This window comes from Neoarius graeffei, chromosome 11 (genome assembly GCF_027579695.1).
Source record: "Neoarius graeffei isolate fNeoGra1 chromosome 11, fNeoGra1.pri, whole genome shotgun sequence".
Taxonomy (NCBI): Eukaryota; Metazoa; Chordata; class Actinopteri; order Siluriformes; family Ariidae; genus Neoarius; species Neoarius graeffei.
This window is the reverse complement of record NC_083579.1, coordinates 48,355,951-48,379,470: the sequence shown is the minus strand read 5'-3', so window position 1 is coordinate 48,379,470 and position 23,520 is coordinate 48,355,951. Positions and strand designations below refer to the sequence as shown.

At 40.2% G+C, this 23,520-nt stretch overlaps 2 protein-coding genes across 2 annotated transcripts in view; one reads left to right on the top strand and one right to left on the bottom strand.

Annotated features, from left to right (window-relative positions):
* tpp1 (tripeptidyl peptidase I) overlaps positions 1-1,212 on the top strand; it is a 35,305-nt gene extending 34,093 nt beyond the window's left edge. The window contains exon 13 of the mRNA XM_060934082.1: positions 73-1,212. Coding sequence (XP_060790065.1) covers positions 73-213 — 141 coding nt within the window. The 3' untranslated portion in view covers positions 214-1,212. The remainder of the gene's footprint in view (positions 1-72) is intronic.
* Positions 1,213-5,413: 4,201 nt separating this feature from the next.
* On the bottom strand, positions 5,414-10,206 carry yy1a (YY1 transcription factor a). Its single transcript, XM_060934083.1, has 5 exons — positions 9,614-10,206; positions 8,141-8,303; positions 7,628-7,688; positions 6,521-6,679; positions 5,414-6,238 (listed from the first exon to the last, which is right to left on the bottom strand). Exons 1-5 carry the CDS (start codon positions 10,113-10,115, stop codon positions 6,056-6,058), a joined length of 1,068 nt encoding a protein of 355 aa, XP_060790066.1. The 5' UTR covers positions 10,116-10,206; the 3' UTR covers positions 5,414-6,055.
* Between the last annotated feature and the right edge of the window lie 13,314 nt (positions 10,207-23,520).

The window sequence follows — 23,520 nt, the reverse complement described above, 5'->3', positions numbered from 1 at the left end:
TGGAATTTTGGCTTTCTCTGTTGCCAGAATTTATTTATTTATTTTTAAGTTTTAACTTCCTTATGTTCTCAGGTCACAGAGGGATGTCACTTGGGTTGTCTGGATGAGAAGGTTGAAGGGCAAGGTTTCTGTGCTGCTTCCTCATGGGATCCAGTGACTGGATGGGGAACGCCAGACTACCCTGCTCTACTCGCTGCTCTGATGAAGGACTAAAGACTCAGACGATCAAAAGTGCTTGAAAATGTTCACCTTTACCTTGCAAGACCTTAAAGATAATCTTGTTCTATACAATAACTGAGTATCTCACAGCAGTATGATTCTATGAGGCATAGTGTTCTAACTACATTTTTCTTTTACTGAGCAAATACAAGTCAAGGTGATGTATATTTTTTTAAGATTATTAAAATTGGGGGGGGGGGGAATACACCACACCACACACCTGCCCCTCTTGCAGTGATCTATATTTAAGATAATGTTGTTGAAAAGCCCAGGACTAAAGTTTATAAGCATAATAAACACTAGTGTTTAAAGAACGCAAGTCAGTCATGTCTTTAAAGAGAAGCCAGCCACAAAATCCACTGTTCCTGACCATAAATATACTGCACTGGAGGTATGTATATATCTTTAGATATGTGGCCTTAAAACCTCTCAGGCTCTTTAACTAATGTAAAACAATTTTCAGTAAGATTGCACTGAACAATTTATGCAGTGAAACTGAGCTGGATTCTTAAGATCAGTAAAAGTACCGGGAGGGGGGGACGACTTCCTGTTGAGTCCATTCATCTGTTTTGCACTGAGTTTGTCAAAGAAAATGTCTATTTTTCCTTATAGAAAAATAGCCAATTTTCAAATGAGCTTTAAGCTGCGTTACAAAGAACAACACTGGTTATATAACCTGCACTGATATGTAGGATCATGTATCATTAATCTAGTTCAAATGCAAATTGAATAGGGTCAGTAATCATAATGTACACCTTTACCTTGTGTGTGTGTGTGTATGTATATGTCACCTTAGACCACAATATTTGTGTTTTTTTTTTTTTTTACTATTGCTGAAATTCCTTTGAGGTCATGAATGTTGTTTTAGACACACAGTTGAGTTGAGCCAGGTCTGTTAATCCAGGGAACATGATGCAACAGGGAACCTTTACTCGGTATTTTTAATGATGACCAATGATTGATGCAAATCAAATAAAATCATTTTGAATAGCATATGCTTACTGTGTCTTGGTGTAATACAAATTAAGTTCCCCCATTATTATTTTTTTCCTCTGTATTACACTGGACCATACAAGTCATGGTAAAGGGCTGGGTATTATGAACAAAATAATTCACAATGGCTGTCTCTAATAACACAAGAAGAAACTAGACTTTCATTGTGATAACACTCATCAGTCAAGTAATTGTTTTCCTTTCTCCAACCCACCAGATTTAACTCCGAACTGATGATCAAGCTACAGTAATCAGAATTATGTGCATTAAAGCAAGGAAATCTGTGCAACCACCATGTACTCACCACTGCTGACTGGGAGTGCCTCACAAGCCTTGCCACTACTGTAGATGCTCCAACCCAGGTGTGCGTGTGTAACTAACACACACAACACTCACTGTCCACTTTACTAGGAGCATCTGTACACCTACACATTCATGTAGTTATCTAATCAAGTGTTATCACGAGTTATCATGTGACTTTAACCATGGCATGGGGTTGTTGGTGCCAGATGGGCTGGTGTTAATATTTCAGAAACTATTGATCTCCTGGGATTCTCGCATGACAATGAAAACAGTCTCTAGAGCTTACACAGAATGGTGCAAAAAACATCTGGAGAGTTGAGAGTCTGCAGGCTGAAACACCTTGAGAGAGATCAGAGAAGCATGACCAGACTGGTCTGAGCTGACAGGAAGAGGTATGTATGCTGTGATGCTTTTCTGTTCACCACGGTTGTAAAGAGTGATTATTTGAAGTAGTATATCCCACCTGGCAGCTCAAACCAATCTGGCCATTTTCCTCTGACCTCTCATCAATAGGGTGTTCCCACCCACAAAACTGTCACTTTTTTAAACACTATTCTGTGTGAACTCTAGAGACTATTTTTTGTGTGCGCGCACACGAGAGAGAGAGTGTGTGAGAGACAGAAATTCCCAGGTCAGTAGTTTCTGAAATACTCAAACCCAGGGTGTCTACAGGTTTGTCCAAGTTAAATTTAAGACTTTTTAAGACCATGTTCCAAAAAAAATTAAGACCAAATCTAAAGTCACGCAAAAACGTACTCTTTTGAAAAAAAAAACCTATATAATTTAATGCAACTTATTGTTCTTGTAAACATTCACCAGAAAACACTATTCTAGTAGAAGTACTTCATTTCTTTTCCTTGACAGGCATTCACACACTCAGAACACAATATAAGGAGGATCGGATAAACTTGTAACTATGTGACAATCAGAATGCAGTCACAATGTTTGAATCCAAGGCCATCCTTAAAAAAAATCTGTTTTCTGTCCACCGGGTGAGCAAAAAAATTTTCAGTAGGGAGGGAGGGATTTTTTTTTTAATGGATGGATAAGAAAATCGCAATGCTGTGTTTGCTTTTTCTTTCAGTACTTTTTTATTACAAAAGCAGACACATTTAATAATATGACAGTTTAATCAACTGAAACTTGTACAAAAACTAAGTTAGCATTTTAAATGCTGACTGCAACATTTGCAAAACTTTTACAAAGGTACTTAAAATGTCCGACACACGGACTTTTTGTAGTTCTAAATCGAGCGTTAGGCCTAGTTCGGATGAAATTACACTATTAAAATGATCACTGAATGATTTGTTTTTCTGAATCTTTACTATTTTGTTGTTCGCTAGAATACCATTTTGCGATTTCACACTTAAGCAAATGTTTGAAAACTCCGGATCTCCTTCCTTCATGGTGGCTGCTATTTTTTTGTGCCGCACGGCACATGCGCAGAGCTGATTCGACAGGGCTTTCCACAAGCGCCGGCTGCCGGCCATACAGCCGACTACACAATTAAGTCCAGCCGGCTACTTTAATGACTATTATTTTTGTAGCCCACAGGCTCTAAATATTAATTTTCGATTTTAATAAAATTAAATGTTTATCTAACGGACTGACAATAATGTCAAACTGAACCGCACTCATTTAAGTTGTGATTCGCGCTGTTTGTACCGATAATAACCACAAATTCCCCGCCGACTTCGTTGATCAAGGGAGAGTAACTCATCCGCGGCCCCGACATGCGGTGTGCGCGCGCGCACTCGACGGAGGCGACATCAGAGGGAACAGAAGCAGAGATGACGCTTATTTTGTCTCCGGTAAACCAGTCTTCTCTCGTTCAATTACGTGCTGGCATCAAAAGACACCGTTGGTTGTAAATGAAACCAAACTGAGTCGTTGGAGTGTATTTGCATACACAAATGGAGAAATGTTCGCTGAGTGTTTAATTGTGTAGCCGCCACTGCAGACCGTTGTCGTTGTTAATTCATAGCATGCTCAGCTGCATGAATGTGTCATGCACCGAAAATAAGAGATTTACAAGCCAGGAACGCCTCATGATGCAATACGCAAGAAAAGAAAGATGATTTACTGCCATTTTACTTTGTATTTGAGTAAAGTGAATAAATAAATGGTCTGTGGAAAATACATTTAATCCTGGGAACTGCGTGCACAGGAGTTTATTATTAGTGATGCAGTGCTATGCATTGCAAACTACTGACTCCCATATAGGGAGCAAAGCACAGCAAACTCTTGTTCTTCCGTTTTTCATCTTCTGTACAAATTTTGATTTCGAATAACCCAATAACTGTACATCGCACACAGACAAACAATACATCAAAACGTGCGGCTCGATCGGACTCGCTATGCTATTACTTTGTTCAGCATTCTACGATTTTTTTCGCGACATAGTCGCGAAAAAAATCACACAAAATTTCCCATTCATTTTCTATGGAATTAATTGAAAAAAATCGCACATTTTCAATGTTTTTCAAACATCCGCTGCTCTGGCATGCTTTCACCTAGAGACATGATTCAAACTTTAAAATGGAGACAAAATTCTCCTGTGTGGATCTGGCATTCAACTTTTTTCCTAGGTTCTATACTTTTTGATCAGTCACAGATCAAACACCATGATCAAATCTGGAGAAATTCAGACTTTATAATGGGTGTCTATTGCGTTACACACCACGGGGGTTCAGGAGTTTAGAGTGTAGGCAGCCTGAAAAAAAAAGCTCTAACTTTCTCATTTAAACTGTGTTTTCAGCCACAATTTTCACTCTACACACAATTTTCTCAAAAGTAGTAGCCACACTTGTCTTGATTCACACAATGTGTCTCCCTGAGCGATAGGATTTACAGTTTTTGAATGAGAAGCCTGAAAGTAAGGAGAGGACAGGCACGCTGCCCCATAGACTCCCATTATAAACGTGGCGGCGCTTTTACTGCAAAATCAGAAATGTCACTCGTTTTTAACTCGCTCTAGTGTCCACATTTTTTACACTAGGGACAAAAAACTTACATCAATGTGTTTATGAGACCCTTGTAGCGCTCAATGTGCAAGAATTTTGTGAATAGCTCCTTTCGTTTCCGTGTAAATCAGCGTTGTTCGAGGAGAGGGAACTCTGAGAAAAAGCGCTCTTTGCTTGTCATATTGTGTCTCTTCCCTGCACCTGCACCGTTACCAAGGCGACAAGCTCCACTCAGGGAGCAGAGAGGGGAGGGGCTCCACTCAGGGAGCAGAGAGGGGAGGGGCTCCACTCCGGGAGCAGAGAGGGGAGGGGCTGCTCTCTCTCTCACACGATAGGACTTACACAACAGATCAGGCACTGAGTGGTTGTCAAGCACGCGTGTGTCTAGCAACCGGTGGATTCTGAGCCTGCGCGGTATAATTGTGGGCATCAAAAACGATTAAACTTTTTCCCCATCCAAAGTGTACCACATTTTAACGATATGACTGAGTAAAATCTCCATAAATTTAAGATTGAAAATTTAAGACCACGGGGTTTGAAATTTAAGACTTTTTAATGGCCTTATTTTAGGAAAATTAAATTTAAGACTTTTTAAGAACCCGCGGCCACCCTGCAAACCAGTCCATCTGATGTCTACATCTATGTCACGATCAAAGTCACACAGATTACACTTTGTCCTTAATTCTGATGTTTGATGTGAACAGTAACTGAAACTCTGGATCCGTCTCAGCAAGATTGTGTGTATTCTGCTGCTGCCACATGTTCAGATGATTAAATAATTACATAAATGTGCAGGTGGATGGTGAGTGTACACCAAACAATGCTAACATCTAAAATCTTTTACATTTTAGTAATTAGTACATCCTAGTAACAATAATGGACTCGCACTAATTTGTTGAATGTAAAGGAATGTAGTTCTGCATGCAATGGCACAATTTTAAATTGAATAAAATTCCTTTAATAGGTTAAACAGAAATCTAACATCTCTATTATCTACATGATTTTCAAAATATTTTTACAGAACAGTTATACAAAATGAGATACCGCTGGAGGATACCCCATAACTGGAAAAATGTTTTAATAGTATCTTCTTCTTTTTGAAGAAGAGCATTCACATATATCAAATCTTAGGGGAAAAAAACAAGCATTTCAAGATGAATCTAATGTCTAAAAAGTGTACAATATGCACACTTGGAAGACAACTAAAAAGCAGTCATGTCTCTTTGTGGACAGGTAACATACACAGATGAAAAGATTAGACTCTTTGGGCTCTGGAGACAAAAAATAAAATAAAATCTCAGGTTGTGGCTGAAGGTCCAGAAACGCACATCTTCAAAAGAAGATACTTTCTGGTAGCAAAGAAATTTCAGTCCATTTTGTACCATAAGAAGTGTCCTAAGGGCTAGCTGAGCATCTGATCATCAGTTAAATACTCATTCTGATAAAACATCAGTAGATAATCTCTCTTAAAAAAAAAACCCAAACAAACAAAAAAAAAAACCCTACAAACAACACACAAAGGGTGTTTTAAAGCGTTGAATGCTGCTGTCCTTATTGAAATGTCTTTCCAGAACAACTCACTGGTTGTTCTTAGCTTTAGCATGTGTCAGAATGTGAGACTTTAGGTTGGTGGACTGAGCAAATTTCTTATTGCAGCCGTCAAACGGGCACACGTAGGGTCTGTCTCCAGTGTGAATACGCACGTGTGTACGCAAGTTGAAGTCCAGCGAGAAACGCTTTCCACAGCCCTCGAATGTGCACTGAAACGAAAAAGAAACTACTTTAATGTATTCTATTAGAACAAAAATATTAAATTCTTTAAAAGACTTTAGTGTCTTAAAGAGGTGCTGCCCAATCCCACTTCTGGTGTGTCCCTGCAATGCACTATTCATAGAGGTTTGCTTGTAACACACCAGATTTAACTCAACTGACGAACAGGCTCCAATAATCAGAATTATGTGCACTGAGCAGGAGAACCAATTTATGGAATACAAGTGTCCTGAGAAATGTAATTAAAATTCACTGCTTATATTAAAACTCACCTGGAAAGGCTTTTCGCCAGTATGAACCAACTGATGTCGTTTGAGTTTGGAACTTTCAACAAATGCTTTCCCACATTCTGCGCACACGTGGACGCGTGGTCCGTGTGTGTGCAAATGCTTCCTCATTGCAGAGTTGTCTCTGAACATTTTTGAGCAGCCCTGGAAATTAGTCCACAAAAAAAGGGATCAAACTCAAAATCAATGGCTTAGGCTGCTGGGCCATAGAAGGTTCACGCTGCATGCTGCACGCTACACGTTCACGTGAAGAACCGGACCCTGGGCCATTAAACTTCATGCTTGGATGTTCACGTGTTGCGTCTGTTCTACTTTGACCGAGTAACCAACAATATGGACTCTTCGGATGACGACGATTGCCTCATTCTGCTTTTACTGAGACAGAGGAAGAGAAAAAGGAACACTATTTGGAGCCGAGAACACTTCCTTCTGAGAGAAACCCGTGGTGAATTTCACCGAACATTCTATAATCTGCTTGACAATCCCGATGAAGAACTATTTTTCAATTATACCATTCAATTATATTTTTTCTGAAGTTTTCCCCTGAAAGCATAGCGTTATCTCCCTAGACCCGTTCTGATTGGCTGGCGCGGCGGTGACCGCATGCATTGACTGGAATTTCCATCTTCACGCCTAAAAAAAAAGTGTGCATGTTCATTTCATGCTTCACGCGTGAAGTGTGCAGCGTGCAACGTGAACGCCGTTCTATGGCCCAGAGCAAGTCATGCTACGTTTGTCCACTTTTCTTTACACGCGTGTAGCGTGTAGTGTGCAGCATGCAGCGTGAACCTTCTATGGCCCAGCAGCCTTAAACATGATGTTAAATGCCCTTATAGGGAAAATGGCAAGTTGGCCACTGAAACGAAGGCTATTTAGATCACACCTCGCTTAAAACTGCTACTTTCTCATATATACAAAAATAAAATGACATCTAAAGCAATCAAGTGAAGTAATAATGATTGTGACATAACCCTTAATAAGTAATTTGATTCTGTAGAAGACAGCCATGCATTATTTCGGATATTTACAACAGTTGCTCTGGATAAAATGGGAAAAACAGCATTTAAATTTGCTGTTTGTGACATTGCTTACTTTGTGGGGGCATGCTATTGTTCTTGGTGAATCATCTTCCTTCATTTTTCGTGGTTTCATCCTGTTACATAAAAATAATATACAATGTTTAAAATGTTCAACAACACACTGTGAAATAAAAATTTTTATTATTGTGACAGAAGAGGAATAACGCACTTTGCAATGTTCTAATATATTTACTGTTCATATAAACCTGCAACTCAAATTATAACCAAAGCTATGGTCCAAAAATGAATTGAAGAATTCAATTATGCTGTGGTACAATATTCAACAGTAACCATTACAGTATAGCACTGTCTTTTTAAAACATTCAATGTCTAAATATTAGTGTAAAACCCCAACACAAAATGTATTACACTGTATTTTCACCTGTACATGTGTCATGTATTTTTTAAAACCAAAATATGGATTGCTTTTACTAATGATTGGACTTGTGTGTATATAAATAAAACAACCCCTTCTCCTCAAAATACCACTTCAGAAAGTGTCTCAGTGTAGACGTCAAATGATCACCTAGCAAACTCTGCCAGTTGTTTGGGGTCAGACAGGTCAATGCCCGGGATTCCACCAGGTGGCAGCTTCTTGCCCGTCATGTACTCGGAGTAGTCTGGAGGGGAGTTCTCCCCAATGATCTGCTCCTCAACTACTGACTCGTGATCAATGTCTTTCTTATCATCTGCAACAAAGCCAAAGGACAGCATTAGTAGTAACAAACAAAAGGTCACATATAAACACTGTAAACTGACGGTCACTGCTTTGAGTGAGATCAAAGTCAAGCCAAACTCAGAGATTAGGTCAGGAGTCCTGTTTCAGCAGGCTATTAAAGACATGGATTAAACAAGACGTTGTCACTGATACAATCATATCACTAAGGCAAGTAAAGGGTGACTGAAACCAAACTAAACCTTACTTATGTATACAGGTACTACAGACTTCATACCGATTCACATTCAAGCAGTAAAAACAACAAGCACAGCTTTTGGATTTGCAAATGTACAAGGGAAAGACCCACTTTAGTACTAATTAGCTAGTCGTAAAATTGACTAATAAGGACTTTCTGCTTTTACGTCACTTATATCATGACTAGGTTTCAGGGATCAAGAACTTAAAGTGCAGCCTGGTTCATCTACATGATCAGCACAACAATAACAAGCAAAGAGCCAAAATCAACCTCTGAATTTTCTCACATTTTAACCATGTTCATAACTAGCTATCTATAGTAGACACATACATAATTCATGCTTTAATAATAAGTTTATTATCAACAATTTATTATTAATAAAATTAATGATTATTATTAACTACTACTATTATTACACTACATTAAATAATCTATCATAAATAAGTGAAGAAAAAAAAAGCTAAATTCGCTTAAGAGAATTAACATTTTTAAGGTCACGCCCCTTCTTCGGGAGGACCGTGGTTTTGTGGCACTTTCACCCGTATTCCGCCAAATATCACCTTATCTTCACTGACTGGTTATAGTATCAGGCTTTCTGAAGGAGAACTCGACACTGTCCAATAAACAGCTCGCTTGACAACATGACGAGCCAATCACGTCGCACGAGGCGGGATTTACGTGAATACTGGTAGGGAAAAAAAAGCAGACAGGTTAACAGTGAAGAAAGCCCGTTGAGCTGAAGTGCGCCACTGAGGCCTTCTTCCAGCCTGCAGCTGGGCGCCTGTCGCGGTTCGCCGCCATCTTTCCCGGTTACAGAAACGCCATTTTCGGGCGGCCATAATGGTCTGGACGAATATGGCGGCGCCCATCAACACTTAAAACATGGCTTCCCATCAAAACAAAAACATTTCAAGCCGGCACTAGAGCCTAAAGTCTGTATTTGTGGCTGTAAATAAGGCGCACGGCGCGCTGTTTCAGTGAGTCGCCTGCTGTGTGTGTTGAGCAGCTCAGGGCCCACACGAGGCCCTCTTTCTTTTCAAACCAAGAACAATGCAACTAGCCAACTTTCACAACATAAAACCTACCGGATGCCCACATAGTAACAGAAAATTCCCCTTCCAGAGTTTTGATCTGCACTTGTTTCTGCTCCCATTTCCGTCCGCTCGCCTCGGTGGAGCCCAGAAAGCCTTTTTTGACCACTTTCTTTCCGCTTCCTTTCTTCAGGCGCCCCGTGTTTTTCCCGGACACAGTCACCAGAGTCTGCTCGATAAACTCTTCCTCCGCGGCTGGAACTGGAACCGGAATGAGAATTTGGTCCTCGAATCCGTCGTTCGGGTGAAGTTCCGAGTCGTCGCAGCCCACAACCTCCTCCCGAGTCTGCACTAAGATCACCTCTTGGTGGTGGATGTGATTCGGGTCGTCAGAGACCAGCGGCTGCAGCGCGATCATGGACTGATGCTCGTCCTCGTCGTCTCCCCCGACCACCGTGGTCTCGATGGTCTCCACCTCGATTTCATGCAGCTCCACGATCTCCGCCGGCATCTCAGAGCCGTCCGTTTCTATGTACAGTGTCTCTCCAGACGCCATTCCGGATTGTTTTTCGTCCAAACAGGACCTGAGCAGCTTCACTCTGCCTCTCCGGCGCCTCGTACTGACACCCCCTTCCTTACAATAGTAACAACACAGACTGCCCGGGTGGCCAGATTGCACAGAAACCCCCTACTCTCCTTTGACACTTTTTGAATTCTGGAAAGTAGAATAGAATGCCTTTATTGTCACTATACACATGTACAATGAGATTAAAGCATCTCCAATAACAGTGCAAACAACGTGGAGAGAGAGAGAGAGAGAGAGAGAGAGGGGAAGGGGGGGGAGGTGCACAGTCTGAGGTGTATATGTGTTGTGTTACACATTATGGAGTGAGGTATTGCATATATTAGTACAACCAAACATGAAAACTATATGAAAGTACATCAAATTATGTACAATATTTACTAATAAACAAATATCATTATTGCTATTATTCAAACTATAGATCAGGATATAGCAACTGTTAATAAAAAGGACATGATTTGTGGGCAGGTTATAAACTCAGTAGTGAAAGTACAGTGTTTGAGTTGTGTATAGATTTAGTGTCTATAATTTTGCTTAAAAAGAAAAACTTCCATGAAAGTATAGTGCAACATAATCGGTATACATAATCTAAAATATTTCTACAATCTTACAAAATCAATAATAACCATAATCAATAAAAATCCATTGTAACAGGTATGAGAGGTAATTTTAAACACATAAGTAAAATAAATATTCAGTTATTACAGCTTTATATGCTACAGTTTATCATCAATTTCATATTACTTTACATACACAGGTAGTCGTCGACTTACGACTGCGTTTGGTTACGACTGACCGGTCGTAAACCGATCTGGTCGTAAGTCGGCCTATGTTAAATGAACGTAAGTATATTGTGATGTGTAATGATATTGTAATCATCTTAAAGTCTTATTTTATCAACATTTTCTTATTTCATTACCTTGGCTCATTATTTGGTTTAAGTCAAACACTGCATACTACATTGCGTACAGTACAATTCATTTAATATGTGCAAAACAAAAAATATAAAATACAGGTGTGAAAAATAGAAAACATTTTAGTTTGAAACATACCAAAATACAGATGTAAAACATAGCAAAATACAAAATTTAGTGACCGCTGGCATCACTGGTGCTTGGCTGTGGGTCGTCTACGTCATCATCAGCTGTTGCAGCACTCAGGCTGGTGGGAGGATTTGCTCGTTTCATAAACCAGGAGCTGGGGCGGAAACTGTATGACGGAGTGCGCGAGGACGCGCGAGAGAGACTGCGCATGTGCCTGAAACTGTCGTACGCTCAGCTAGCTCAGCTGGGAAACACTTGCCAGTCATAACCAGATGGTTGTAAAGTCAATCGGTCGTAAGTCACATAGGTCGTAAGTCGACGACTACCTGTACTCAATACATTTTACTGAATTAGAATATTTCAGTTTACACACACACACACACACACACACACACGGTACTGAAAATGAACAAATAAATTAAATAAATTAAATGTACTGATTAAAATTCTTGTGTGCACAAAATAATTTATGATAAATTTATACGCATCTTTCATGACTTCAGATGCACACTGCCACCATATAATGTGCAGAGCCCCTCAAATCCCATAAGGTAATATTTTTAATCTTGTGTGCACAAGATTAAAAAAAAAAAAAAGAAGTAAAATAATAAAGACTAAAAAAGGCTTTAGGGGATCAATATAAATGAGTAAAAATTGGTTAATAAATATTATTTGTATTATATAAAATAATTTTAGAATAAATGTACTTGCTTTTGTGTATCTTTAAAAACTGGGAAAATAACCAAATTCGATCCAAAATAAACAGTGGTAAATAAAGAAATTTAATAATAAAGTCAAAGTTAAATCTGTGCCAGTTCAAGGCTATGATATTAACCAAAAGTTATTAAGAAGAAAAAATAAAAGACAACTCGAGGGTAAAAATCTCAAATCTGGCAACATTGCAAGTTACACATTCATGTTGAAGCAATGTTGTCAGATTTAATAGTCTTATAGTTCCTGAAATCAAACTAAGAATACTTTTGTTCTTAAAGAACACTCTCGTAACCAAAAGTATTCTTAGTTTGATTTCAGGAACTATAAGACTATTAAAAATAAACACTAGGATAGACTTAACTATGGCGTGTGTATATATATATATATATATATATATACACACACACGTATATAAACACACACACACACACACACACTAGTGCATCTCAAAAAATTAGAATACCATGAAAAAGTTCCCTTTTTTCATAATTTAATTCAAAAAGGTAAACTTTCATATATTCTATATTCATTACATGTAAAGTGAAATATTTAAAGCCTTTTTTGTTTTAATTTTGATTATTATGGCTTATAGCTCATGAAAATCAGAAATCCAGTATCTCAAATTATTAGAATATTCCCTAAGATCAGTCAAAAAAAGGATTTACAATACAGAAATGTCCAACTTCTGAAAAGTATATTCATTTATACACTCAATACTTGGTTGGGGCTCCTTTACCATGAATTACTGTATCAATGCAGTGTGGCATGGAGGTGATCAGTCTGTGGCACTGCTGAGGTGTTATTGAAGCCCAGGTTGCTTTGATAGTGGCCTTCAGCGTATCTGTATTTTTGGGTCGGGTGTTTCTCATCTTCCTCTTGACAATACCCCATAGATTCTCTATGGGGTTCAGGTCAGGCAAGTTGGCTGGCCAATCAAACACAGTAATATCATGTTCAGCAAACCGTTTGGTAGTAGTTTTGGCACTGTGGGTAGGTGCCAAGTCCTGCTGGAAAAGGAAATCAGCATCTCCAAAAAGCTCGTCAGCAGATGGAAGCATGAAGTGCTCTAAAATCTCCTGGTAGATGGCGGTGTTGACTTTGGACTTGATAAAATACAGTGGACCAACACCAGCAGATGACATGGCACCCCAAATCATCACAGACTGTGGAAACTTCACACTGGGCTTCAAACACCTTGGATTCTGTGCCTCTCCACTCTTCCTCCAGACTCTAGAACTGTGATTTCCAAATTAAATGCAAAATGTACTTTCATCTGAAAAGAGGACTTTGGACCACTGAGCAACAGTCCATTTCTTTCTCTCCTTAACCCAGATAAGACACTTCTGACATTGTCTCTGGCTCAGGAGTAGCTTGATATTAGGAATGCGAAAGTTGTATCCCCTTTCTTGAAGATGTCTGTTCGTGATGGGTCTTGATACACTGACACCAGCCTCAGTCCACTCCTTGTGAAGCTCTCCTAAGTTCTTGAGTCAACTTTTCTTGACAATCCTCTCAAGACTGCGGCCATCCCTGTTGCTTGTGCATCTTTTCCAGCCACCCTTTTCAGCAATGACCTTTTGTGGCTTACCCTCCTTGTGGAGGGCATCAGTGATCATCTTCTGGACAACAGTCAAGTCAGCAGTCTTCCCCATGATTGTGGCTGTGTGTACTGAACTAGACCGAGAGATACACTGTGTTCATACTGTTTTACTCAAACTCGAAATGAAATATTCTAATATTTTGAGATGTTTTTTTTATGTTTTTGTACTGTATGCTGATTAAAATTAAAATAGAAAAATGCTTGAAACATTTTAGTTTATGTGTAATGTCTAATATATAACATTTTCACTTTCTTAAATAACTGATGGAAAATATTGAACTTTTTCACAATATTCTAATTTTTTGAGATGCACTAGTATATATATAAAAGATAAACAAGTTTGAAATAGAAAAGAACATCAAATTATATTACATATACATAACACACACATGTACATATTCTCTTTCTCTCTCTCTCCTTTTTTTCTGTATTGCTAAAGCGACATCAACTCCAGAACCAAATTCCTTGTGTGTGTTTACTACTGAGCTCTACGTAAAATATCAAAGAGAGCTCAAGGACTAAAGCGCTGCTGCATCAGTCTCTTTAGATGGAGTGTTGACTAAATCTCACTGACACCACTACAATAGAATGGCATTGTGGGTAATATAGGAAACTTTTCAGGAAAGTGGAAACAGACTAACACAGGCTTGTAGTACTTGAGTCCAGGACTGGGAGTCGAGTCCGACTCGTGCCCTAATTTTAAGGACTCGTGACTCAACTTGGACTTGAGCACTGATAACTCAAACTTGGACTCGTGCACTAACTGCATTCGGACTCCTAAATTGGAGATGAGGACTTGGATTTTTTCTTTAATTTTTTGTAACATGCCATAATAATTTGACATTTATATCTACATTATTTTTTATACTAATTTCGTCCAAGAGTGTCACACCTGCACGCCTTGGCACGTGCATCAAAATAGACTCTCGGGCGTGCTCCGGACAGCGCACGCACCAAGTGGACTCTCGCACACGCTCCGTAAACAACTCACACCTGCACAGGATTAAGGTGCAATCAGCACGCTGATATAAAAACTGTGAAAACACACTTACTTTGCAAAGTATTGAGTTGCGTTATTGACATTACTGAGCCTTATTTCCTTGCTTGGGTTCCTGAGCCCTGATTTCCTGTTTCTCCTCTTTGATTCTGCCTAGTCTACGATAGCCTGTTTGTGTCTTGCTCGACCTACTGCCTGTTTCGCTGTTTTACAATTTTGCCTGCCATTCTGGATTGTTTACCTGTCTTCACTTATATTAATAAACACAGCTTCTGCACTTACATCCATCTCCCAACCATCTCTGACAGAATACTTCACACTCCCTGATAAAGAGAATGCACATTCACCTGTTCATACGTCATGTTCAGGAACAAACTAATGTTAATGGCACGAAAATAGCCACCGTTAAATGGTGCGTTTGGAGTCTTGTTCTTTGACTCAGCTCAAATTTTTTTAATGACTCAGACTTGAACACTGGGGACTCGAGACTGGACTCGAGGTTTAGTGACTCAACTACAACACTGGACGAACATGTAGATGAAGAAAATTTAAGCAAAAGTAGAGATCAGTGGTGTCAACAGACCTGGCCAATGAACATGATCCTGAAAGTCACTGTTGCTGTGAAGCCCAGTGCTAAAAGACAGCGACATGTTCCTCCTGAGTGTTTACTTATCTCAAGAAAAAAGGTTGAAGGTAAATTTCTCTCACTTTTAGGAGTTAGTGGGACCATTAACTCGTAAGCTATAGATAAACTGACGACTGAAATGTTATGAGTCCATGAAAACAAAAAAAATTCACTTTAACAAAACATATTTCATGAATTGTGGGAAATTCTCAATATATTGTCAATACATATGGGGTAAATTTCCACTTGTCAGTAAGGGGCCACTCAACATATTATGGACAAAAATCCACAATATTGATAGATTTATTTATTTAGTGTAATATAATGTATCTATGCTTATTAAAAATATGAAATTCAGATATTCTTTTTCTTCCTTTGCAAAATATTTACACAATCAGGTAGCTAGCTCAATAATAACAACAGTATTACATAGATTAGTTAGCAATTAATTAAGCTAATATTACTTGCAATCTTTATAAGTGCTAATAAAAAATTTTTTATGGCCCACACATCTTACTTTATCTGGCCCACATATCACCGTGAAACGATGGCGGTGAATTCATCTGAATCTGGCTGCCAGAACACAATACAAACTACAACCCCAATTCTAAAAAATTTGGGACACTGGGTAAAACATAAATAAAAACAGATGTTTTAGTTTAGTTAAAACTGCATGGCTCCGTAGTAAGAGAGTCCGGGTGCTAAACTGGCTTGCCTGCAGTCCAGACTTATCTCCCATTCAAAACATTTGGCGCATTATGAAGTGCAAAATACAACAAAGGAGACCCCGAACTCTTGAGCAACTGAAATTGTATATCAGGCAAGAATGGAATATTTATTTTTCAAAACTACAGCAATTGGTCTCCTCAGTTCCCAAATGTCCACAGAATGTTGTTGAAAGTAGAGGTGATGCAACACTAGTAAAAATGCCCCTGTTCCAACTTTTCTGAAACATGTTGTTGACATCAAATTCAAAATGAGCATATATTTAAAAAAAAAACAATAAAATTTCTCACTTTCAACATTTGATATGCTGTCTTTGTACTATTTTCAATAAAATATAGGGTTTCCATGATTTGCAAATTATCGCATTCTGTTTTTACTTACAGTTTACACAACGTCCCAACTTTTTTGGAATTGGGGTTGTAGAAGGGCACTTGGTAGAGCGCATACCTCTGCCAGGACAAATATTTGGATTTGCATCAAAATTTAATTAATTGTTCATTGGCCCATGGCTGACCTTTCCTCAAAATTTCATCAAAATCCATTTACTACTTTTTTTTTTTAGATTAGATTAGAAACTTTGTCTGTTCTTCAGTAAAAAAAACAGAAATTTATCTTAGACACGGCTTCAACAGAAATTAAAAACACACAAACACATTCACACACAACAACAAATAGTGCAACCTATTTTGTGCTGTTTAGAACAGTTATTGCAAAGGGGATGAATGATTTCTTATAGATGATGTTTTTCCGGGCCAGTGGGGTTCTGTATCGTCTGCCAGATGGCAGCAACATGAAGGAGTGGTGCAGGGGGTGGGAGGGGTCTTCAGTGATGAGGGTGGCTTTCCTCATCACTTTTCCTCATGAGCCTGTACAGTTCAGTCAGAGGTAGTTGGGCTGTTCTGGTTATTTTACTGGCCTGATTTATTATGTGGGAGAGTTTTGTTTTGGTGGTTATGTTGGTGGTTCTTTTTGAGTTACGTTGGGAACAGGCTAATAAATGGAGGCAAAAACATAACCTCCTCCAACAAAGTTGGCAGAGATAACTATTTTAGCAATATGCTCGAAAAAGTTAAAGGAAAAGTCCACCCTGAAACACATTAATAAATGTTTGTAAAATAGTTGTGATGTGCTTAGCAATTCTGGTGTAGAATTGTTAGTTGTTGCTGCATTTTCTTTATTCCAGTGAGAAGTTAGTGGTTGTGTCACATGCTGACGTCACAGGGGAACATAAGAGCAGTTACAATCGAGATTAATAACTGGAAATATAGGTGGAGACAACATATGTTGGATTAAAAGTCCCAGAATGCAACACTGCTCTACATCATGTTGCAATGGGTGATGGCAGAGAGTAGGTTCAGCTAGTTAGTCATCTAAGGGTGTATTCAGACCAGGATAGTTCGATAGTTCACTTGCTTTGGTCCGAACCAAATTTTTTTTTTTCATTTTGGTGCGGTTCGCTTTCACACTGTACATTTTAGTAAGCAGACCAAAATCTGTCAACAAAGCCACGCGCCCTGAGGTCGTTCAGCTATTGGTCAGAGACGACATGCGCACAAAGCGTTAAGTTCAAAAGTAGTCACGGAGGATAGCGCTGATGAGCACACATCATGTTGTGACAGTTCTGGCTCTTCATGCAAGTCGCTAGTACCGCCACTTTTTGAAAGAATGTCCCTGATTTTAATGTAGGTCTGATGGAGTTTCTTCACTTTTAGCCGACATTGTTCTGGGGAGCGCGTGAACCCCTTCTCCTTCATTTTCTCACTGAATACAGCAAACACATTGGCATTTTTGTGTGTTCTCTCCAAAAGCTCAGATATGTGGACATCTGCCCATATATCCACAAGGGTATGGGTTTCTTCCTCGGCCCACGTTTGCCCCCTACTCATTTTTTGTACTCTGTAGTCTAGCCTACCACTGGTCTGAATGACTGAACGACTGTTGTAAGGTTCCCTTGACAACCGAAACAGTGTTTGCGCTTTGCGGTGGAGTGTCAACACTCTGTTTCCCATAATGCTCGACAAACGACGGAAGCTCCCGAGGTACAAAAAAGCAAAACTGTCGGATTAGGTCCGGTCTGCTTTCACACCTCCAAAAGGTCCGCACCAGGGTTCCTTTGGTCCGGACCGAGTCCGACCTTGCAGCTTGGTCTCGGTCCGCTTGTTTGGTCCGGACCAGAGTTCGGTGGTTTGTATTCAGACCAACCCAAAAGGTCCGGACCAAGGGAAATTTGGTTCGTTTGGTCTGGACCAAACAACGTAGGTGTGAATACGCCCTAAGTGACAGTAAGAATCATACTACTGATGGTCAGTGGTATGAATGTTGACAATTTAAAATCTTATGTTTGAGCAGACTGTACAGATCAGGAAGTGAGAGAGGTCAAGGACTAGTGCGCTGCTGCATCAGTCCCTTTAGATGGAGTGTGGACTAAATCTCACTGACACTATCGTTCATCTTGACATACTTATTTGTCTTTGTACACCACCACAATGGACTGGAAATGAAATAATCAATCAAGATGTGGTTCAGTTCAATTATACTTTCAGCTTTCATGTAATTCAAAGGGTTTAACAAATAAATAAATATTATATATATATATATATATATATATATATATATATATATATATATATATATATATATATATAGTAATTGGACAAAAATAAATTGTCCAATTATTCAAAAGTAATTGGACAATTGACTGGTAAGCAGTTCCATGGCCAGTTAGGGCTGGTTTCCTCATTAGTTCATAAAAAAATTAAGGAGATAAACGGTCTAGATAGAAGTTGATTCCAAGTGTTGAATTTGCATTTGGTAGCTGTTCATGGAAACTCTCGATATGCAGTCTGGCGAGATGTCAATGCAAATGAACGAAGCCATCATTAGATTAAACAAAACAGACCTATCAGCGAGATAGCAGAAACTTTAGGAGTGGCCAAATCAACAATTTGGGATATTCTACAAAAAGAAGGAATGCACTGGTGAGCTGAGCAACACCAAAAGGCCTGGAAGACGACAGATGACCACTGCAGCGGATGATCACAGAATTATTTCTTTGGTGAAGAAAACCTTCACATCATCTAGCCAAGTCAAGAACACTCGAGGTGATAGGCCTATCATTATCAAAGTCAACAATCAAGAGATGCCTTCATGAAAGTAAATACAGAGGGTTTACCTCAAGATGCAAACCAATTTTAACACTCAAGAACAGAAAAACCAGATTAGAATCAAATTAGACTCGAAGACATCCAAAAAGCCTGCCCTGTTCTGGAACAAGATTCTCTGTACAGATGAAACCAAACATGACTTGCACCAGAATGATAAGAGAAGAGTATGAAGAAAGAAAGGAAGGGCTCATGATCCAAATCACACCATCTCATCTCATTATCTCTAGCCGCTTTATCCTGTTCTACAGGGTCGCAGGCAAGCTGGAGCCTATCCCAGCTGACTACGGGCGAAAGGCAGGGTACACCCTGGACAAGTCGCCAGGTCATCACAGGGCTGACACAGACACAGACAACCATTCACACTCACATTCACACCTACGGTCAATTTAGAGTCACCAGTTAACCTAACCTGCATGTCTTTGGACTGTGGGGGAAATCGGAGCACCCGAAGGAAACTCACGTGGATACGGGGAGAACATGCAAACTCTGCACAGAAAGGCCCTCGCCGGCCACAGGGCTCAAACCCGGACCTTCTTGCTGTGAGGCGACAGCGCTAACCACTACACCACCGTGCCACCCCAAATCACACCATGTCATCTGTAAAACATGATGGACATGGGCATGTATGGCTGCCAGTGGAACTGGATCACTGGTGTTTATTGATGTTGTGACTGCTGATAGAAGTAGCAGAATGAATTCTGAAATATATATAGCTATACTTTCTGCTCAGATTCAGTCAAATGCTACAAAACTGATAGGACAGCATTTCACAGTACAAATGGATAATAACCCAAAACATACTGTGAAAGCAACCCAAGATCTTCTTAAGGCAAAGAAATGGAATGTTCTTAAAATCCCAAGGCAGTCACCTGACCTCAACCCAAGTGAGCATGCTTTTCACTTACTGAAGACAAAACTGAAGGCAGAAAGACCCACAAACATGCAGTATTTGAAAGCTGATGGAGTATTATCTCAAGGCCTTGTAAAGCATCTCAAGGGAGGAAACTCAGCATTTTGTTGATGTCCATGGGTTCCAGATTTCAGGCAGTCATTAACTCCAATTATTATGTGGCACGAGCTGCTTCCGTTAAAATCATACGCTTTCACTAGTTCCTTGGCGGGTAGTATTTTCCCATAATTATGGACTTTTTTCCAAGGTGCTGGCTTTTAATGCTACAAAAAACAAACAAAATGACAAAAGATTAATTGGAAATCAAAACAGAAACAAAAAAGACAAACAAGAGTCACTGAGTTATTCAAGAAATGAACAATGAACAGCATTCAGAAACCGCTAACCACTAACAGAAATTCAGTTTTGAAACTGCTAGCTGTTTATTCTACATGCATGACTCAGCTACGTTACAAATATGATGTTACTGAAAGCAGCACCACACCTCATTATAATGACAGTCTATTTTAATCTTAGGAATAAAAAAGCCAGATAATAAACTCCCGATTAACCTCGCTTGCTCGGCCTTAAGAGGAAAATATCAGACTTCGGTCTTTTTGCACTGTCAAGATCTCGGTTGATGCTGATTTTCCCGTAAAGACCTTGTGCTCAGTTAATAAGTAATTATGAATTTGAATCCAATTATTAAAAATAACCCTAATATTTATAATTGTTAGTTTTTCCAATGACTTTTGAACCGGTAAAAATGGCTGTAATTCCTAAACGGTTAATGCCATGTTTTTGTTCAACCTCTTTCATTAAAACTGAAAGTCTACGCTTCAAACACATTTTGATGGCTTTATTTCAAATCCATTGTGGTGGTGTACAGAGACAAAATTATGAAAATTGTATTTTGAATTTGGCTCAAGGGTGGCATGGTGGTGTAGTGGTTAGCACTGTTGCCTCACAGCAAGAAGGTCCTGGGTTCGAGCCCAGCAGCCGGCAAGGGCCTTTCTGTGTGGAGTTTGCATGTTCTCCCCATGTCTGTGTGGGTTTCCTCCGGGTGCTCTGGTTTCCCCCACAGTCCAAAGACATGCAGGTTAGGTTAACTAGTGGCTCTAAACTGACCGTAGGTGTGAACGTGAGTGTGAATGGTTGTTTGCCTCTGTGTGTCAGCCTTGGTGATGACCTGGCGACTTGTCCAGGGTGTACCCTGCCTGTCGCCCATAGTCAGCTGGGATAGGCTCCAGCTTGCCTGCGACCCTGTAGAACAGGATAAGCGGCTACAGATAATAGATGGATAGTATTTTGAATTTGGCTCAAGGGTGGCACGGTGGTGTAGTAGTTAGCAATGTCGCCTCACAGTAAGAAGGTCCTGGGTTCAAGCCTAGCGGCCGGTAAGGGCCTTTCTGTGTGGAGTTTGCATGTTCTCCCCATGTCTATGTGGGTTTCTTCCAGGTGCTACGGTTTCCCCCACAGTCCAAAGACATGCAGGCTAGGTTAATTAGTGGCTCTAAACTGACCGTAGGTGTGAACATGAGTGTGAATGGTTGTTTGCCTCTATGTGTCAGCCCTGTGATAACCTGACGACTTGTCCAAGGTGTACCCTGCCTGTCGCCCATAGTCAGCTGGGATAGGCTCCAGCTTGCCTGCGACCCTGTAGAACAGGATAAGCGGCTACAGATAATAGATGGATAGTATTTTGAATTTGGCTCAAGGATGGCATGGTGGTGTAGTAGTTAGCAATGTCGCCTCACAGTAAGAAGGTCCTGGGTTCGAGCCTAGCAGCCGGCAAGGGCCTTTCTGTGTGGAGTTTGCATGTTTGTGAAGATTCTTAATCATCCAGGTCATAGTAAACTGTGGGTGGTAGAAAAGGGCAACTGGACTTGCTTGAAGATTCTTGAAAACGTTTCACCTCTCGTCCGAAAGGCTTCCTCAGTTCTGTCTGACTAATAGGGAGTATCATCCTCTCCTGGATCAGAATCAGAATTCTGATGACAAGCTCATCTAAGGTGTCGTTGAGGCATCATGTTGGTGTGGGTCACTGGAGGCTGGGTGTGAACGGCGAGTCATTAGGGTGATCAAAGGATTGCCCGTTAGGGTGATCAATGGAAAGCTGACTCTCTCTGTCCTCTTGTGAGTCACCGAAAACAGCTAGGTCCTGGCGTACACCCAGCCGTCTGGGAAGAGTGTCCAAGACCGCATTGTAGATGGTTGATAAATGATGTCTTAGACCCCCACCTCTGGTCAGTGATGGCTGTTCCAGGTTGACAAAAATGGCTTCTTTAACTCCTCACTCATACCAACGATCCTCTCTGGCTAAAATGCATACGTTACAATCCTGAAATGAGTGTCCTTTGTTGTTAAGATGAATGTAGACAGCCGAGTCCTGGCCTGAGGAGCTGGCTCTCCTGTGTTGAGCCAAGCGCCTGTATAGCGGTTGTTTTGTTTCGCCAATATACGAGTCCGTGCATTCCTCACTGCACTGAATTGCATACACTACGTTGTCCTGTTTGTGTCTGGGTATTCTGTCCTTAGGGTGGACCAGTTTTTGCTTCAGGGTGTTACTGGGTCTGAAATGTACCGGAATGTTGTGTTTGTAGAATATCCTCCTGAGTTTCTCAGATAGACCAGAAATGTAGGGAATGACAATGTTCTTGTGTTTGTTCCTGTTATCATCCTTGTCCATTATGTTCCTTTTTATGCTCTTTAGGAAAGCCCAGTTGGGATAACCGCAATTCTGAAGTGCTTTCTTGATATGATTCTGCTCCTTCTCTTTCCCCTCTATCGTTGTAGGAATGTTCTGAGCTCTGTGTTGCAAGGTCCTAATGACCCCCAATTTATGTTCCAGTGGGTGGTGAGAGTCGAAAAGTAGGTACTGGTCTGTGTGTGTGGGTTTCCGGTAGACCTCGAACAGTGCTTCAAAGAGACCGGAACATCACCATCCTTCCTGCTGACAAAGGGAGATGCACAGTGGTGCTAAACACAGCAGACTACCACTCCAGGATGACCAGTCTCCTCAGTGATACAACCACTTATGAAACATTGAGGAGGGACCCCACAAGTGGTTACAAAAGGAAAGTTGTTAGCTGTTTGCAACAACTAGAAAAGGACCAAGCCATCAACCGATCTCTTTACTACAGATTGTACCCTGGGGAAGCCGTGCCTCTCATATACGGACTCCCCAAGATTCACAAAGAAGGCGCTCCTCTCAGACCTATTATCAACAGTATAAACTCGGTCACATATAACATTGCCAAACACCTAGCCACCATCTTGGCTCCTCTGGTTGGGAATACACCATATCATGTCAAAAATTCCCAAGATTTTGCTACTAAAGTTGCAGACCTCAAACTAGATTCAGATGAAACCATGGTTTCCTACGACGTCACTTCTCTGTTCACCTGCATTCCCACCACAGAAGCAGTCGAATCTGTAAGAAAACGACTTCTTCAGGATAGCTCCTTACTGGATAGAACGAACCTCACCACGGATCAGATTTGCACCCTGCTTGACCTCTGCCTGACTACCACTTATTTCCAGTTTAATGAAAGTTTCTACAGACAGAAGCATGGATGCGCCATGGGATCACCGGTGTCCCCTATTGTGGCCAATTTATA

What these genes read in the sequence shown, in the direction of transcription:
- yy1a (XM_060934083.1), bottom strand. Translation starts at nt 10,115, where the DNA reads ATGGCGTCTGGAGAGACACTGTACATAGAAACGGACGGCTCTGAGATG. An exon ending in TGTTACTATGTGGGCATCCG is followed by an intron (nt 8,304 to 9,613) that starts GTAGGTTTTATG and finishes GCTTTGTTGCAG; the next exon opens with ATGATAAGAAAGACATTGAT. An exon ending in CTGGCGAAAAGCCTTTCCAG is followed by an intron (nt 6,239 to 6,520) that starts GTGAGTTTTAAT and finishes TTTTCGTTTCAG; the next exon opens with TGCACATTCGAGGGCTGTGG.